This window comes from Pogona vitticeps, chromosome Z (assembly GCF_051106095.1).
Source record: "Pogona vitticeps strain Pit_001003342236 chromosome Z, PviZW2.1, whole genome shotgun sequence".
Lineage (NCBI taxonomy): Eukaryota > Metazoa > Chordata > Lepidosauria > Squamata > Agamidae > Pogona > Pogona vitticeps.
In genome coordinates, this window is record NC_135799.1 from 1,006,123 (window position 1) to 1,025,404 (window position 19,282).

General features: G+C 42.5%; 1 protein-coding gene across 6 annotated transcripts in view; it reads left to right on the forward strand.

Annotated features, from left to right (window-relative positions):
* LOC140702922 (uncharacterized) overlaps positions 1-19,080 on the forward strand; it is a 354,469-nt gene extending 335,389 nt beyond the window's left edge. For 4 of the 6 annotated variants that reach the window (XM_078382545.1, XM_078382540.1, XM_078382544.1 and 1 more), the window contains one exon: positions 10,875-19,080. In XM_078382545.1, coding sequence (XP_078238671.1) covers positions 11,201-12,613 — 1,413 coding nt within the window. In that variant the 5' untranslated portion in view covers positions 10,875-11,200 and the 3' untranslated portion in view covers positions 12,614-19,080. Of the gene's footprint in view, positions 1-8,189; positions 8,704-10,132; positions 10,483-10,874 lie in introns of those variants that run through there. The other 2 variants (XM_078382546.1, XM_078382541.1) reach the window with 2 other exon arrangements.
* The last annotated feature ends 202 nt before the right edge of the window (positions 19,081-19,282 follow it).

The following is a 19,282-nucleotide window of genomic DNA, read 5'->3' on the forward strand; positions in this document are numbered from 1 at the left end:
TTCTGAGTTCTGGGTTCTGCTCTCCTGTGCTGTCACCTTGCACTGAGCCAAATTCATCCTCAGAACCTTGGTCAACCTGGGGGTCTTTCACTTCACCCATTTCTGCCACTTGGCTTCGAGTCAAGGGCATAACCCCCCCCCCCTCAGAACAGGCTGCTTTAAAAAGTCAAGCCTCAAAATAAAACGACCACTTTTTTTTTCTCTTTTGCCTCAGAAGCAGCTTTCCCTCTAGATTGCTGCTGTCCTTCAGCACTTAACTTGCAACTGTAGGAAGTTGGAGTCTACCCCCCTCTGCTGGGCCTCTCAGCAGGCAGGCTAGATCACTGTTACTATACAGTTTTGCCTCAGCTTTTTTTCCCCGCCAAAAACAGGCTGCCTCAGAGCACTCTAATCTAGTCTCCCCAGTTGGCACGTTCTTCCACTAGCGCACCTCCCCCTGAGGTACACCTAGAAGATTACCTACGCGCCTCAGATTGTCCCTGACTAGACCCCCCTTGCTCTGGGCACACTTGCCAAGGCTTTGCTGGACCGCTGGACAACTGGACCAGTCGTATCCCACACGCTGGACACCAATCAATGTGACAAACCCAGACCTACTGGGATCTGCCACACGTTAACTAAGCTGCCACCAACCATTCCCTATAAGAAGTCACACAGACCAGGGATGGATTTTCAACAAATAAAAGAATAAGGTTTATTTAAAACAACACACAGGGAAAATAAAATGATCAGGTGAATAAGAAATAGTAACGTGGCTTAATCTCATTCATACATGCACACAGTTTGGTTCACACAGAACCCTTAACTTGAAGCACAGACCCTGAACCTATCAGTTCTGGCTAACCAACAGACACCTGAACCTATCAGGTTGGTACTCTGACACACAGTAGTACCCTGTCTGACACACAGACTCCCACACCAGCTCCTTCTTCCCAGCTGCTGCTGCTTCACATCCCAGCGTCTGAACTTCTCCACACAGGCTTCACCTATATATACAGTACAGCCCCTCCTCCTGATGTCCCGCCTTCCACTCCCCATAGGATGGAACTTTCCCTCCAAACCCATGACAGACAGGTAACATCAGTGCTGTATGTAACAGGGGGGGTCCCAGAAATGGGGCTTTGGGGGAGAAGAGGGGGGTTCAGCTGGGCGCAAAAGGGGCTCCTTCCCCCCCCTGAGATGCCTGGCTGGCCCTCCTGAGCCTCTTCTGGGTCCCCCTCCCCCCTCCCCTTCATGGTGCCTGAAGGGGACTGTTCAGGAGGGGGGGTCTCTTCCCAAAGGGCTCCCCCCTCCCTCTTGGCCCCCCTTCCTCACCTGTGCCAGAGGGGAAGGGTTTTTCCCCCCCAGGAGGGCAGGCCTGCCTTGAAATAGTTTGGCAGATCCTGTTGAGGGGGGGAGGAATCGGGAGGCTCTCCCACCACCCACGTGGGTCTCCCCTCTCCCATTTCTGACCCCCCCCCCTTTGAGGCTCCAATCCTCCCCCCCCCACCCAGTCTCTGTAGAGAGCTTCTCCATCTTTGGCTGCAGAGAATGTAATCAATCTGATTTCGATGTTGCCCATCTGGTGATGTCCATGTATAGAGTCGCCTCTTGTGTTGTTGGAAAAGGGTGTTTGTGATGACCAGCTTGTTCTCTTGACAGAACTCTATGAGCCTTTGTCCTGCTTCGTTCTGAACTCCAAGGCCAAACTTCCCTGTTGTTCCTTTTATCTCTTGGCTCCCTACTTTAGCATTCCAGTCCCCTAGAATGAGAAGAACATCTCTCTTTGGGGTCTGTCTATTCTAGAAGGTGTTGTAAAATCTTCATAGAATTGGTCAGTCTCAGCCTCTTCAGCATCGGTGGTTGGTGCATAAACTTGGACAACTCTGATGTTGAAAAGTCTGCATTGGATTTGTATTGAAATCATTCTGTCATTGTTGAGATTGTATCCCAGAGTTTTTCCCAGTCTTTTGTTGACTATGATGGTAATTCAATTTCTTCTATAGGATTCTTGCCCAGAATAGTAGATAGCATAATCGTCTGAATTGAATTCGCCCATTCCTGTCCATTTTAGTTCACTGATGCACAGGATGTCAAAGTTTATTCTTGCCAGGGTTTATATACTGTGGTGCCTCACATAGCGATTGCTCCGTTGAGCGACAAAATTGCTTAGCGACAGAGTTTTTGCGATCGCAAAAGTGATCGCTTTGCAATGGTCCCTATGGGGTTTTTTGCTTTGCGATGATCGTGTTTTAATGCGTTTCTATGGGCTTTTAAATTTCGCTTAGTGATGTTTTCGCTTAGCAACATTTTTTCCGGAACGGATTAACGTCACTAAGTGAGGCACCGCTGTATCTTACATTCCAGGTTCCTATGCAGTATTTTTCTTTGTAACCTCAGACTTTCCTTTCACTTCCAGGCACATCTGCAGCTGAGTGTCATTTCAGCATTTGCCCAACCACTTCATTAGCTCTGGTGCTACTTGTCCTCCGCTCTTCCTCAGTAACATGTTGGATGCCTTCTGACCTCAGGGCTCATCTTCCAGCGTCATTTCTCTTAGCCTTTTGTTTCTGCCTATGGAATTTTCTTGGCAAAGGTACTGGAGTGGCTCGCCAGTTCCTGCTCCAGGTGGATCATGTTTAGTCAGAACTCTCCACTATGACCTGTCCGTCTTGGGTGTCCCTGCACGGCATAGCCTGTTGCTTCTCTAAGTTACTCAAGCCCCTTCACCACGACAAGGAAGCAATCCATGAGGTAGGGATTCCATGCTAGGGATCATGAAAAAAGGGGATTGAAAATAAAACAACCGTACTGCAAAAAAGACGTGATGGCACTGGAAAAGGTGCAGAAGAAAGTGACAAAAATGATGACTAGGCTGGGGCACCTCCCTGATGGCGTAGATACCTCAAAAAGGAGACTGGACAGATTCCTGGAGGACAAGTCATGATGGGGATGTACAATCTCCAGGCTTAAAAGGAAGGTCCCCGCAAAGGCCAGATGCAAGAGAGGGGGATCAGGAGACGGGGATCACGTTGTCTCATGTGCTCCCAGAGGCTTCTGTTGGGGCCACTGTGAGATACACGATGCTGGACTAGAGGGGCCCTTGGCCTGATCCTGCAGGGATCTTCTTACATTCGTATGTTCTCTTGAATGCCTCCATTGGTGGAACGCTCTTGGCCTCCTCTGAACTTGCTGCAATTTGTTAGTATCCTTCTTGAGGTGTGGGGTCCAGAACAGGACACAGTACTCTAGATGTGACCTAACCAATGTTGAATAGAGGGGAACCAGGACCTTGTGGGATTTGGAGACTCTCTTCTTGTTAACCCCTCCTAAAATAGTGTTTGTCTTTTTTGTAGCCGCATCACACTGCTGGCTAATATTCATTTTGTGATCTATGACAATTCCATGATCTTTTTTGTTTATAGCATTGCTGCGCCAGGGATATGTTTTTCTGTATATCTTGACTTCAGAAAAACATTTGACCAAGTGTCCCAAGAGATCCTGTATGGCAAGCTAACTAGGTGTGGGCTGGATAGATCGTCAGGTGGATAATCGTACTCAGAGAGTGATGATTAATGGGTCCTTCTCTAACTGGGAGGAGGTCAGACGTGGGCTACCCCAAGGCTCAGTTCGGGGTCCTGTGCTCTTCAGTGTTTTTATTAGTGATGTGGATTGGGGATGCAGGGAAGCTTGTCAAAGTTGCAGATGATACCAAATTGGGTGGAATAATTATTTATTTGTTTAATATCCTGCCCATCTAGACTGAAGTCTACTCTGGGTGGCTAACAACATAGAAGAATAAAATAAAATAAACAACATTTAAACCATAAGGATATCAATAAACCAAGTATTGACGGGAGGGGAGGCCTGCCTAAAGAGCCAGTTCTTCAGTTGACTCTTAAAAACAATCAGCGAGGGAGCCAGACATATCTTTGGGGGGGAGACGGTTCCAAAGTCGAGGGGACACTGCGCAAAGCCCTGGTTTCTTGTTCTTTCTCTTCAAGCCTCCATCGCCATTAGGCCTCTCAGCTGCCCATCTTGACTAAAGCAAGTGGTTCGGGTAGATCTAGGTAGGAGAAGGAGGCGTTCCGTCAGATATTGAGGTCCTAAATCGTTTAGAGATTTATATGTCATCATTAGTACTTTGAATTCAATGCGGAAACGAACGGGCAGCCAATGCAGGGCAGGCGGAGTAGGGGAGATATGTTGGTGTTTTCTCACCCCAGTAAGAAGTCCGGCTGCCGTGTTCTCCGCCATTTGAAATTTCTGCATCAGTGTCAGAGGTAGCCCCACGTAGAGCGCATTACAGTAGTCTAATCTCGAGACTACAAGCACATGGACCAGAATGGCCTTGATAGGATGGAGCCCTGGGCTGAAAGCAACAGAATGAAATTCAACAGGGATAAGTGCAAAGTTCTGCATCTCATAAAAATAACCAGTTCCACAGTTACGAGATGGGGAAGACCTGGCTCAGCAAAACTACATGCGAGAAGGATCTGAGAATTGTCGTAGATCGCAACCTAAATATGAGCCAACAGTATGATGTGGCTACAAAAGAGGCAAATTCTATTTTAGGCTGCATTAGTAGCTCCTTCATGGATTGCTCACTCCTTAATGGATTGGTGCCTTGTCGTGGCAAAGGGGCTTGAATAACTCAGAGACGCTATGGGCTATGCTGTGCAGGGACACCCAAGACGGACAGGACATAGTGGAGAGTTCCGACTAAACGCAATCCACCTGGAGTAGGAAATGGCAATGCCACTCCAGTATCTATGCCAAGAAAACCCCATGATGAGAAACAAAGGGCTAAAAGATATGATGCTGGAAGATGGGACCCTCAGGTCAGAAGGCGTCCAACATGCTATTGAGGAAGAGCGGAGGACAAGGACAAGTAGCTCCAGAGCTAATGAAGTGGTTGGGCCAAAGCCGAAAGGACGCTGAGCTCTGGGCATGCCTGGAAGTGAAAGGAAGGTCCGATGCTGCAAAGAAAAATACTGCATAGGAACCTGGAATGTAAGATCTAGGAACCTCGGTAAGCTGGAATTGGTCAAACAGGAGATGGCAAGAATAAACATCGACATCCTGGGCATCAGTGAACTAAAATGGATGGGAATGGGCGAATTCAACTCAGACGATTATCATATCTATTATTGTGGGCAAAAATCCCGTAGAAAGAATGGAGTAGCCCTCATAGTCAACAAAAGAGTGGGAAAATCTGTAATGCGATATACAGTAATCTCAAAAATGATAGAATGATGTCAATACGAATCCAAGGCAGACCTTTCAACATCACAATAAACCAAGTTTATGCACCAACCACCAATCCTGAGGAGACTGAAATTGATCAATATTATGAAGACTTACAACACCTTCTAGAACTGACCCCAAAGAAAGATGTTCTTCTCATTCTAGCAGATTGGAATGCTAAAGTAGGGAGTCAGGAGATAAAAGGAACAATCGGAAAGTTTGGCCTTGGAGTTCACAACGAAGCAGGGCAAAGGCTAATAGAGTTTTGTCAAGAGAACAAATTGGTCATCGCAAACACTCTTTTCCAACAACACAAGAGGTGACTCTACACATGGAAGTCACCAGATGGGCAATACCGAAATCAGATTGATTATATTCTCTGCAGCCAAAGATGGAGAAGCTCTATACAGTCAGCATAAACAAGATCTGTAGCCGATTGTGGCTCTGATCATCAGCTTCTTATAGCAAAATTCAAGCTTAAACTGAAGAGAGTAGGAAAAACCTCTGGCCTCGTCAGGTATAATCTAAACCAAATCCCTTATGAATACACAGTGGAAGTAAAGAACAGATTTAAGGAACTAGATTTGGTGGACAGAGTGCCTGAAGAACTTTGGATAGAGGCTCGTAACATTGTCCAGGAGGCAGCAACAAAAACCATCCCAAAGAAAAGGAAATGCAAGAAAGCAAAGTGGCTGTCCAACGAGGCCTTAGAAATAGCAGAGAGGAGAAGGGAAGCAAAATGCAAGGGAGATAGGGAAAGTTACAGAAACTTGAATTCAGACTCCCAGAGAATAACAAGGAGAGACAAGAGGGCCTTCTTAAATGAACAATGCAAGGAAATAGAGGAAAATAATAGAAAAGGAAAAACCAGAGATCTGTTCAGGAAAATCGGAGATATTAAAGGAATATTTGTGCAAAGATGAACATGATAAAGTACAAAAATGGGAGGGACCTCAGAAAAGCAGAAGACATCAATAATAATAATAATAATAATAATAATAATAATAATAATAATAATAATAATAATAATAATAATAATAATAATAATAATAATAATAAAATTTATAATATAATTTATTGTCATTGTAAGTATATACACAGTATACCCATACAATGAAATTCACAGACACCCAGAGACCAGACACATGCACACACATAACATTCCCCAAACACTCCCCACCCACTAGAAGTCCCCCACTAAAAATACAAACATCTACACCTCAGGCCAAGTAACGCAGTCCAACTAATTATTCACTACTGGTGGTCTTTAAGCTCATTATTAATTGCAATTATAGCTCTAGGATAAAAACTATTTAGAAAACGTGTGGTCCGAGTCTTAATTGTTCTATATCTTCTGCCAGACGGTAACAGTTCAAAAAAGTTATAAGCAGGATGGGAAGAGTCTCTCAGGATGCTGTGTGACTTCCTCAGACAGCGGGATGTGAAGATGTCATCCAGGGTTGGTAGCTGGAGCCCGATGATATTCTGGGCAATTTTAATGGTTCTCTGTAGAGCTTTTTTGTCCGCTACAGAGCTACTCCTAAACCATGCCAGAATGCCATAGGTTAGGACACTCTCAATGGTGCTACGGTAGTAGGACAGAAGTAAATGCTGAGATAAATTTAATTTCCCAAGCATTCTCAGGAAATACAGCCTCTTCTGTGCCTTCTTTATTAGCATGTTGGCATTTATAGTCCATGAGAGGTCCTCTGAGATGTAAGTACCCAGAAATTTAAAACTACCAACTCTCTCCGCTTCCTCACTGTTTATGTACAGTGGTAAATGGACATTTCTCTTCCTCCTAAAATCAATTATGAGTTCTTTAGTTTTTTTGATGTTAAGTGTGAGATGATTTTCTTTACACCATAGTATCAATCTTTGTACTTCCTTTCTATAAGCAGACTCATTGAAGAGGTGGCAAGAATACACAGAGGAATTATATCAGAAAGATTTGGATATCCCGATTAACCCAGACAATGTAGTTGCTGACCTAGAGCCAGATATCCTGGAGAGTGCAGTCAAGTGGGCCTTAGAAAGCTTGTCTAACAACAAGGCTAGTGGAGGTGATGGCATCCCAGTGGAACTATTTAAAATGTTAAAAGATGATGCTGTCATGGTGCTACATTCAATATGCCAGCAAGTTTGGAAAACCCAACAGTGGCCAGAGGATTGGAAAAGATCAGTCTACATCCCAATCCCAAAGAAAGGCAGTGCCAAAGAATACTTCAACTACCGTACAATTGCACTCATTTCACACGCTAGCAAGGTTATGCTCAAAATCCTACAAGGTAGGCTTCAGCAATATGTGGACCAAGAACTCCCAGAAGTACAAGCTGGATTTCGAAGAGGCAGAGGAACTAGAGACCAAATTGCTAACATGCGCTGGATTATGGAGAAAGCCAGAGTGTTCCAGAAAAACATCTACTTCTGCTTCATTGACAATGCAAAGCATTTGACTGTGTGGACCACAGCAAACTATGGCAAGTCCTTGAAGAAATGGGAGTGCCTGATCACCTTATCTGTCTCCTGAGAAACCTATATGTGGGACAGGAAGCAACAGTTAGAACTAGATATGGAACAACTGATAGTTCAAAATTGGGAAATGGGTACGACAAGGCCGTATATTTAAGTTATATGCAGAATACATCATGCAAAAGGCTGGACTGGAAGAATCCCAAGCCAGAATTAAGATTGCCGGAATATCAACAACCTCCGATATGCAGATGATATCATTCTGATGGCAGAAAGTGAGGAGGAATTAAGGAACCTCTAAATGAGGGTAAAAAAGGATAGTGCAAAAAACAGTCTGAAGCTCAACATCAAAAAAAGTAAGATCATAGCCAGTAGTCCCATCACCTCCTGGCAAATAGAAGAGGAAGCAGTGACAGATTTCACTTTCTTGGGCTTCATGATCACTGCAGATGGAGACAGCAGCCATGAAATTAAAAGACGCCTGCTTCTTGGGAGGAAAGCAATGACAAAGCTAGACAGCATCTTAAAAAACAGAGACATCACAATACAAAAGTCCGCATAGTCAAAGCTATGTTTTTTCCTGTAGTGAGGTATGGAAGTGAGAGCTGGACCATAAAGTAAGCTGATTGCCGAAGAATTGATGCTTTTGAATTGTGGTGCTGGAGGAGGCTCTTGAGAGCCCCCTGAAATGCAAGGAGAAGAAACCTATCCATTCTAATGGAAATCAACCCTGAGTGCTCACTGGAAGGACAGATCCTGAAGCTGAGGCTCCAATACTTTGGCCATCTCATGAGAAGAGAAGACTCCCTGGAAAAGACCATGATGTTGGGAAAGTGTGAAGGCAAGAGGAAGAAGAGATGGTTGGACAGTGTCACTGAAGCAACTAACATGAATTTGACCCAACTCCCGGAGGCAGTGGTAGACAGGAGGGCCTGGCGTGCTGTGGTCCATGTGGTCACAAAGAGTCAGACACGACAAAAGGACTAAACAACAAACACAAAAGAAGTGAGTTTCCAAATCCCGCACGGTGCTAGTCCCCCTCTATTCAGCACTAGTGAGGCCTTGTCTTGAGTATTGTGTCCAGTTCTGGACACCAAACTTCAGGAATGATGCTAACAAATTGGAAAAAGTTCAGAGGAGGGTGGCAAGGACAATCGGGGGCTGGACACCAAGCCTTAGGAGGAAACACTGAAATAGCTAGGCAGGTTTAGCTTAGCTATTTAGCATTTTTAAAATGTTTGAAAGGCTGTCATATAGAGGAGGGGCAGGATCTGTTCTCAGTCATCCCAGAAAGCAGGACATGTAACCGTGGGCTCAAGTGAAAGGAAGCAAGATTTTAGTTCAATATCCAAAAAAACTGTTGCAGAAGCATGACAGTGAGATTAGTTACCTCAGGAGTTGGTGAGTGCTCCAACACTGGAGGCATTCAAGAAAAACGTAGATTCTCACCTGGCAGATACCCTGTGTTTTGCTCCATAAGGTGCACTTCCCCCCCAATAAAAAGTGGTGTGAAAAGTGTGTGCCTCTTGTGGAGCAAATACTGTCCCCCTCCGCCACCATCACTCCTTTCTGAGGCCTTCGGAGGCCTGGGAAGACTGGTGGCAGCGAGGCCCCCCCGGTGGTGCCTTCTGAGGCCTCCGGAGGCATCAGAAGGTATCGCAGAGGTCCCCACCACCACCATTGCTTCCTTCTGAGGCATCTGGAGGTCTCAGAAGGCACCGTGGAGGGTCCCCCCGCCACCATCACTCCCTTCTGACGCTTCCAGAGGCCTAGGAAAGCAGTGACGGCAGCGGGTCTGAGTGTCTAAAGAAACTTTCTTAGCCACAGAGCGATGTGGGCTATTTTTGCTCTTCGGGTGTCCTACCTGGTCAGGATGGTATGCAGAGCTTAAAGTACACAGTCAACAGTATTTTGTCCCCAAATAAGGGGATAAGTGGGAATATAGGGTTAGAAGCTTTGTCCATTTCCACACCTTCTAGGTTTCATCACAGGGTTCAAAGGCTGGTGAAACTAGGAACTCAAGTTGGCCCCTTCCCCTTGTGGAATAGCACCTTTAACAGGGTGGGAGTGGTTGAATCATTTTAGCACTTAATCTTGTGTTTTAGTTTTTTTGTGTGAACTTTCTAGGACTTACCAAAGTTTCCATCCGAAGTAGCACATGGACGAGTCTGCAATTGCATTTTTTAAGGGTCCTGTTCTTAAGGTTAATGAGCACAGTGGAAACTTTCTCCCTGTGTTATTTTGCTTAGCTAGACAGGGCAACAAAGATGATTAGGAATGGAGAGGACGTCCCTGACATCCCCCCGTCATGCAACCGGGAGTCCCCTAGCTGTGGTGTCGAATGATAGAATCATTTGACTTTGGAGTGGGCTATCAGTCTATCAAGTCCCGTCCCTTGCTCAATGCTATCATATTCAAAAAGGAGAATGGGACCCAAATTATTTCCAACCCGGCAACAATATTCATAACCTCTTCATACGCCATAGGTCGGCTGAGCCACTCAAAATTTCTCATGAACTACCAGAGTCCTTCTCTGTTGGTGCTCCAATCTGGGAAGTGGCTCTGCCCTTCCCTGCCCAGCAGCTGACCTCTACGATGAGGAAGTGAGACAAGGATTCTCCCCACTAAGCAATGATTGATTGACCACAAGAAGAGGCAAGGAAGGGCCAGCAGAGCTCCGTTCTGGATTGGTGCACTACTGGAGAAGAAGGACCCCAGCAGTGCACAGCGAGACATGACTGGTCCAGCTATCCTGTTGGGCGTGGGAGAGTTTGTGTAAAAAAGGTAAAGGTTCCTCTTGACAAATGTGCAGTCATGTCCGAGTCTAGGGGGCGGTGTTCATCCTGTTTTTAAGCCATACAGCTAGCCTTTGTCCATAGACAGTTTCTGTGGTCACGTGGCCAAAGCGACTAGGAACGTCTTCTTTAGGAAAGAGTTCTATTATGTCTGTCCCCTCACACTTAATTTCTCAAAGCAAAACACACCCAGTTCTTTCCTTCTTTCTATGTTGGCTTTCAGCTGTTAATGCATTGTTTTCGAGTTGCTTGCAGAGTGTCTGCTTTGTAATCTCCTCAATAATTTTCCCTAAGATGGATGTCAAATTGAGAGGTCTGCAGGACCCTGGTTCCTCTTTTAGAAGATAGGACTCTTCTTTCATCTCTTTTTCTCTCCATCAGGTGATGAAGAGGACAAATGGAATTCTATTTAGCCAGTCATTCTCTCAGTGGAAAAAAAAAGAAATATGAAGGATGAAAAAAATTAGACACACTAAAAGCGAAAAAGTGAAGAAAGAAAGCCAGAAAACAAGTGGGAAAAAGAAATCTCCACCTTCTGCTCTTGATGTTGATGCATTTCTGATCATCTGAAAAAGTCAACGGGGGGGGGGAGAAAATGTTCCCTAGAGAAATAAACATTCAAGGGTGCTTCAGATAACAATAGACTTGACAAAGTCCACCCAGAGGGGAGACAAAGCCAATGCATTGAACAAGGAAAGAGCAACACAATGCAGAGTAATTGTCCTTCACGTGAAACATCCCTGAGAGGTGAGAGACCATACAAATGCCTACATTGTCGAAAGAGCTTTAGTAAGAGCAGTACCCTGAGTTCGCATGAAAGAACTCACACTGGAGAGAAACCATATGAATGCGTGGAATGTGGAAAGAGCTTCAGTCAGAGCATTCACCTGAGTAACCATCAAAGAACTCACACTGGGGGAAAACCACACATATGCATGAAATGTGGAAAGAGCTTCAGTCACAGCAGTTCACTGAGTTCCCATCAAAGGACTCACACTGGGGAGAAACCATATAAATGCATGGAATGTGGAAAGAGCTTCAGTCACAGCAGTTCACTGAGTTCCCATCAAAGGACTCACACTGGGGAGAAACCACATAAATGCATGGAATGTGGAAAGAGCTTCAGTCACAGCAGTTCACTGAGTTCCCATCAAAGGACTCACACTGGGGAGAAACCATATAAATGCATGGAATGTGGAAAGAGCTTCAGTCACAGCAGTTCCTTGAGTTTCCATCAAAGGACTCACACTGGGGAGAAACCAAATAAATGCATGGAATGTGGAAAGAGCTTCACTCAAAGCACTCACCTGAGTTCCCATCAAAGGACTCACACTGGGGAGAAACCATATAAATGCATCGAATGTGGAAAGAGCTTCAATCACAGCACTCACCTGAGTAACCATCAAAGAACTCACACTGGGGAGAAACCATATAAATGCATGGAATGTGGAAAGAGCTTCAATCACAGCACTCACCTGAGTAACCATCAAAGAACTCACACTGGGGAGAAACCATATAAATGCATGGAATGTGGAAAGAGCTTCACTCAAAGCACTCACCTGAGTTCCCATCAAAGGACTCACACTGGGGAGAAACCATATAAATGCATGGAATGTGGAAAGAGCTTCAGTCAAAGCACTCAGCTGAGTAACCATCAGAGAACTCACACTGGGGAGAAACCACATAAATGCATGGAATGTGGAAAGAGCTTCAGTCAGAGCAGTTCCTTGAGTTTCCATCAAAGAACTCACACTGGAGAGAAACCATATAAATGCATGGAATGTGGAAAGAGCTTCAATCACAGCAGTTCACTGAGTTACCATCAAAGGACTCACACTGGGGAGAAACCATATAAATGCATGGAATGTGGAAAGAGCTTCAGTCACAGCACTCCCCTGAATAACCATCAAAGAACTCACACTGGGGAGAAACCATATAAATGCATGGAATGTGGAAAGAGCTTCAGTCAAAGCACTCAGCTGAGTAACCATCAAAGAACTCACACTCGGGAGAAACTATATAAATGTGTGGAATGTGGAAGGAGCTTCAGTTGTAGCAGTCACCTGAATTCCCATCAAAGGACTCACAGTGAGCCTAAAATGCATTTGCCTTTTTTGTAGCCACATCAAACTGTTGTCTCATATTTGGTTTGTGATCCACGACAATTCCCAGATCCTTCTCAGTTTTAGTTTTGCTGAGCCAAGTTTCCCCCATCTTATAACTGTGCAATTAATTTCTTTTTCTGATGAAGGCAGAGCTAGAAAACAGCAAGGCAGCAGGGATCTGGAGCTCCAGAGTTCCTGCTGTATGCCTAGGGTTTCTGATACCCCCAATTCCTGAACTGGGGGAGGAAAGACCTAGGAGAATGTCATCCTAAGTCATATAGGCAGCTGAGAGAGATCTGGGGGAGCAGAGAGCAACTTCTCCCCTAGAGATTTCTCTCCCGAAGACCGAAGATTCCTTTTCGGATGCCATCTTTTTGATGTTGCTGCAGCTGTTTTGCTCCGCCGGGAGGATGCAGGGCTCAGACCTTGAAGAACTCTGAAAAAGTGTGTTATTGAAACTGGAATGTAAACGACCCAAAGATTTATAGCTGAATGCGAGAGACATTTATAACCCGGAGGCTAGTCAAGCACGGGACTACGTTTGTCTCTTGTTTTTGCGTTTCCACAGAGGCTGCCCCACTTTGAGAAAGAGGGAGTGAGGGGGCGGCTGGAAAGCTAAGATCGTTTTGAGAAAAGAAAGAACTCCAGATGGCAAGTGATGGGAGATTTCTATTTAAAGGAAAGGACTTCTTCGGATGTTGAGAGTGATTGGAATGCCTGTTGATAGCGTGTGAGGGAATCGGATGGGGCTAATATAAACAGCCTTGCAGAAATCTTCACGCTCCAGCCACCCTCGCGGAGAGCAATTATACAGCAGAGTTGTGGCAATAATGAATTGACCTTGAGACAGTTTAACATGCTTGATGATATATTAGAGTCATTTGGAGAGCTTCTAAGTGTGAAAGAGGACTGTGGAACTTTCAGATAGGACTCAATTTTTCCTTTCTTTTTATCGGATACAGTCAGATTAGCAGAGACTGCCACTTAAGAGATTCATAGAACACACTTTGGATTATAATACCCCATTTGGATTATAAAAGGTGTTAAAATGGTTTTTGACGGCCCAGTCACCCATTTTAACATGAAGATTTGGGCTTGTGTTTGTCTGTCTTTGGGTGCTGTTCTACACTTCGTTTGATAAGGAGACGACTCAACAAGAACTGAGACTTTTTGACTACGCTGAGGACCTCTGGTGGCTGATCAGAACTCTTCCCCAGCAGGCTGAAAACTTCTAGAATAATCATCACTTCTTTTATGAGTAATTAGGGACCTCTAGTGGCTGATCAGGAAAACTGCAGTAGAGCTGTTTCTTTTATACTTTGATGGATGTACTGAATTTTGTGTCTGAATAACTGTGTATCTGCTGGGGTACGGTTTTGAAGAAGGGGAAAGAGTTTCTTGTCAGGAACAAGAAAGGAGGTGGGGTCTTTCGTTTTATTTTTTCTCCCTTATTTTTAGTCTTCTTCCAACTAGAGGGAAGGAAGAGAAGAGGAAGGGAAAAGAAAAAGGAAGAGGAGGAGGAGGAGGAGGAGGAGGAGGAGAAGAAGAAGAAGAAGAAGAAGAAGAAGAAGAAGAAGAAAGGAGGAAGCAAAGCGAAAAGGAAATATTATGGCATCAAGAAAGAGGGAAGACTCCCCAGGATATCCCACCTCGGGGGCAACTCAATTAATGACTGCAGACCCTTTTAAAGCCGCGCTGCAAGATTTGCAATCTAACATCATTAAGCAAGTTTCAGAACAGATCCAGGAAGTCAGAGAAGCTGTGGGACGCGTAGATCAAAAGGTGGAAAATTTGGATGAAAAGTTAGCATCCTTTAACCAGGCGGTAGGGAAGGTCGAGCGCAGAATAGACAAAGCAGAACAGGACATAGAGGACATTAAAACAGAAAAAGATGAGATGCAGTCACATCTTCTTACATTAGAGATGGAGAAAGCCTCGTATTTTCTGAGGATTCAGAATCTGGAAGAGACGCCTGAAGAGACGCCACAGGAATTAATAACATTAATTTCTGGAGAACTGGTTGAACAGATCGGAATGACTAAGGAGGAGATACAAAATTCTATTGAAAATGTTTATCGACAGGCCAATATGTATACGAGAAAAAATAAACTGCCAGAGGAAATCCATATAAAATTTATGAGAAGAATAGTAAAAGAAAAGATCCTCAAAGCCAACAGAAAGAAGGACTTGACAATAAAAGGAACAAAAATAAACGTCTTGAAACAGGTGCCTTGGAGTATGCGGAAAAAAAGACAAGAATACTATTTTATCACCAAAATATTAATTGACAGGAAAATTCCCTTCTCATGGCAAGTACCAGAAGTACCTGACGTGGGAGACTAGAAGATACAACCTGAACAGTAAAAGTAAAGCCAGAAGTTTTTAATAGAAATGAAACAAAAATTGAAGCTAAATGAAGAGGAACTACAGTGGATGACTGAAGACTCAGAAGAAGAACAAGGAGGAGGAGGAGAACAGGCAGGAGAAGAAGAGAGGTCAAAGACATCCCCGGTAGCAAGGAGAACCAGAAGCAAAGAAAAGAGAGATAAAACGGGTAGTAAGAAACACGCAGATGGTGGAACAAATTAAGTGCATCTCAGTGAATGTTAAAGGGCTAAACTCGCCTCAGAAGAGAAAGGAAATATTTAACAAACTTGTTAAAACGAAGGCGGATATTATTTTTATTCAGGACACATAAGAGAAAAAGATAAAAAATTGTTAGTAATGCCTAGATTAGGAGAAACTTTTATGGCTTCAAATCAACAGAAGAAAAAAAGAGTTGCAATATATATCAAAAATATTTAAAACCAAAGCTGGTCTTCACCTCAGAAGATGGGAGATTATTGATGGTGGAAATTTCCTATGAGGGAGAAGAGATACTATTGGTGAATATATATGCACCAAATGAATCCCAGCAAAACTTTTTTCTTCAATTGAAGAATCAATCCCAAAGGCAGAACAGAAAATATGCATCATGGGTGACTTTAATGCAGTAGTGAGCAAAGAAAAGGATACATCTACGAGTAATGGAAAAGGGAAGAAAAGAACAAGGAATATCATACCCAAAGTATTTTTAGAAATGGCAGAAGAATTAAGTCTAGTAGACATATGGAGAACCAGAAATCCAAAAAGAAAGGACTATACATTTTATTCTGATCGACATAACTCCTGGTCAAGAATAGATAATTGTTGGATTTCAGCGGAACTTTCTCATCAAGTGAATGAAATTGAGATCCTACCAAACACATATGCAGATCACAATCCAATATGGATGAGCTTAGGACAAATACCAAGAAGAGGCTCATGGAAGTTGAATAGTCATCTACTGAGAGAAGAACAATTTCTGAATAAAATTAGGAAGGAATTAAAATTCTTTTTTGAAATAAATAGACCCCAGGATACTGAGATGACAGTGATATGGGATGCTGCGAAAGCCTTTTTCCGTGGATGGGCAATAGAATATAATATACAAAGAAAAAAGGAGAGGAACAAACAATATCACATTCTGGCCATGTCCTTAAAAAAGGAGGAAACGGAACTTAAAAAATCTCCAACTAACAAGAGTTTGCTGAATAAGATAAATATTCTACAGCATAAAATTAATTTGTTAGAGCAAGAAGAGTTGGAGAAACAAATAAAATTTGCAAGACAGAACTTTTTTGAGAATGCAAATAAGCCGGGAAGATGGTTAGCATATAGAATAAAAAGAGAGAGAGAGAAAATGAGAATTACGGAAATACTGGATAAGCAGGGAAAGGAAATCTATAAGCAAAAGGAGATTGAAAAAGAAATAGTAAAATTCTATACTCGCCTCTATAAGAAAAGAGAAGTAGAGCAAGAGAAGCAACTAGAATACGTGAATAAATCTCCAAAATAGAAGTTTTACCCCCAACAATTGGAGAAATTAAATAAATCAATCACAATGGAGGAGATTCAAGAGGGTTGGAGAAAACAGGAAAATGGCAAATCTCCAGGACCAGACGGACTACCAGCTGAATATTATAAGGTGTTTGAAGAAATCTTAAGTCCTCAATTTAAGAAGTTAATCGAAATTATTGAGTCCAAGGGGGTAATACCAAGTACTTGGAAAGAGGCACATATTACTTTAATACATAAAGAGGGGACCGAAAAGAACAAAATCAAGAATTATAGACCAATCTCTCTACTAAATGTGGATTATAAGATCTTTACAACCATCTGGGCTGCAAGATTAAAGGAAATTTTAGGAGAAACAATACATAAAGATCAAACAGGTTTCCTCCCTAAAAGGAAAATGTCATCAAACATAAGGATGATAATAGACATTCTAGAATACTATGAATTTCATCCAAGAAAGCAGATGATGTTAATCTTTTTAGACCCAGAGAAAGCCGATAATGTCAACTGGGAGTTTATGATGCTTCAGTTGAAGGAAATGGGAGTGGAAGGGAAATTTCTACAAATAATTAAAGCAATGTACTCGAAGTAAGAAGCCAAGATTAAGGTCAATGGGAACTTAACGGAGAGTATATCGATTGAACAAGGCACAAGACAGGGTTGTCCATTATTTATATTAACACTGGAAGTCCTAAATAGACAGATAAGAGCCAATGAAAGAATCAAAGGACTTAAAATTAGAGGCGAAGAATTTAAGGTACAAGTGTATGCAGATGATCTGGTAATAATACTTGAGAATCCTCAGGGAGACCTAGAAGAATTATTGAGAATCATACAAGAGTATGGACAAGTGGCTGGTCTCCAAATCAATCATCAAAAAATAAAAGTTATGATTAAAAACATAAATAAAGAAGAAGCTGGAAAACTGCTGAGAGAAATTAATTTTGAAGTAGTACAAAAAATTAAATATCTAGGAGTCATCATCACCAAAAAACCTAGCAACCTAATGAAAGAGAACTACCTTAGAGTACAGAAGGAAATTCAGAAGAACTTGGAAGATTGGAGTAACCTTCAACTATCGTTAATGGGAAGAATTGCAACGATAAAGATGATGATTTTGCCTAAATTACTATTTCTTTTCCAAAACCTACCAATATTATTGAACTTTAAATATTTTAAAGAACTGGATCATCTGATAACCAAATTTACATGGAAGACTAAGAAACCAAGAATAAAACTCAAGCTGTTACAGAACTTTAAAGAAAGGGGAGGGGTAGGACTCCCAAATTGGTTATTATATTATAAGGCGTGTGCAATGACATGGATAAAAGAATGGATAACCCTGGGAAACCAAAGACTACTGAAACTAGAAGGGCATGACCTAAGCATGGGTTGGCACGCATATGTGTGGTATGGGAAAGATAAGGAACAATCACGTTTTATGGAACATATTGTAAGGAAAGCATTGGATCTAGTGTGGTATAAATTCCGAGCACAAACATATAAGAGAACCCCATTATGGGTAGCCCCCATAGAAGCCTTTACAATGAAAGTGTTGAATCCAAAAGGGATGATGTTAACTTACAAAGAGTTACTTAATAGAGAACAAAACTTAAAAAGTAAGCAAGAACTAGAGGAACTAGGGGTGGCATCAGATTGGTGGTCATTGAATAAATTAGAATCAAGATATAGAAAAGATGGAAATTTGGGTTTTTTTGAAGGTGAAGTACAGGTAGATAAACTCTGGATTTACTCTGATGAGAAAATAATAAAGAAAATGTACACATATTTATTGGAATATGAATTGGAAGATGAAAGGGTAAAGGAAACAATGATAAAATGGGCAAGGGATTTCGGTTATAACATTGATATTGATCACTGGACGATGATGTGGAAAGATTGTTATAAAATGATTAAGCCAGTAAATCTAAGAGAAAATGCCCTTAAAATGTTTTACAGATGGCATTATACTCCTATAAAACTGGCGAAAATGTCAGAAAGCGGTAGCAATATCTGTTGGAAATATAAAAAAAAGGTGGGAACTTTCTATCATATGTGGTGGTCATGTGAAAAAGCTAGGGGCTATTGGTTACAGGTGTGGGGAATGATAAGAGGAATTATTCAAAAGAAATTAAACTTGAGACCTGAAATAGCATTATTAAACATTATGCCAGAAATTACTGACAAGAAAATTAAATATTGTTTGATGTATATATTGATAGCAGCTAGGTTACTCTGTGCCCAAAAATGGAAAAGTGAAGATGTACCTACAATGGAGGAGCTCCTGAAGAAGATGCTGGACATTATAGAACTGGGCACACTATCAGAAGCGCTACGAGATCAACCGAGAGACTATGCAAAACAAAGTTGGAACTTAATACATGCTTGGGCCCAGGGTCAGACCTGAAGATAGGGCAAAATGATTGATGGGCTTTGTTCTCTTTTTAGTTCTTTTTTTTTTTCAATACTCGCTGAAGTTTGGGAAAGCTGGAATGTAATGAGGTCTGGACCCCTGTCCTCAAAGGGGGGGGAGGGTTTGGGATGTTTGTAATGTAGGCTTAGATATGCATTGGTAGTTGAAATAAAATTTAAAAAATTAAAAAAAATCTTTTTCTGATGTGCAGCATGTGATGATATGTGTTCTTGAATCTAGAGTGTGTATTCTAGATGGGATATGTAGTCAGGTAACTATGAAGAAGGAATCCATTTTGAAAGATGGGAAATCCATCTTTCCCCTAGCTGCCAGTCTGTTATCTGGTTGCCAGGATTCCACAGAGAAGAGTCTCTGAAGTCCAAACATTCCCTCAA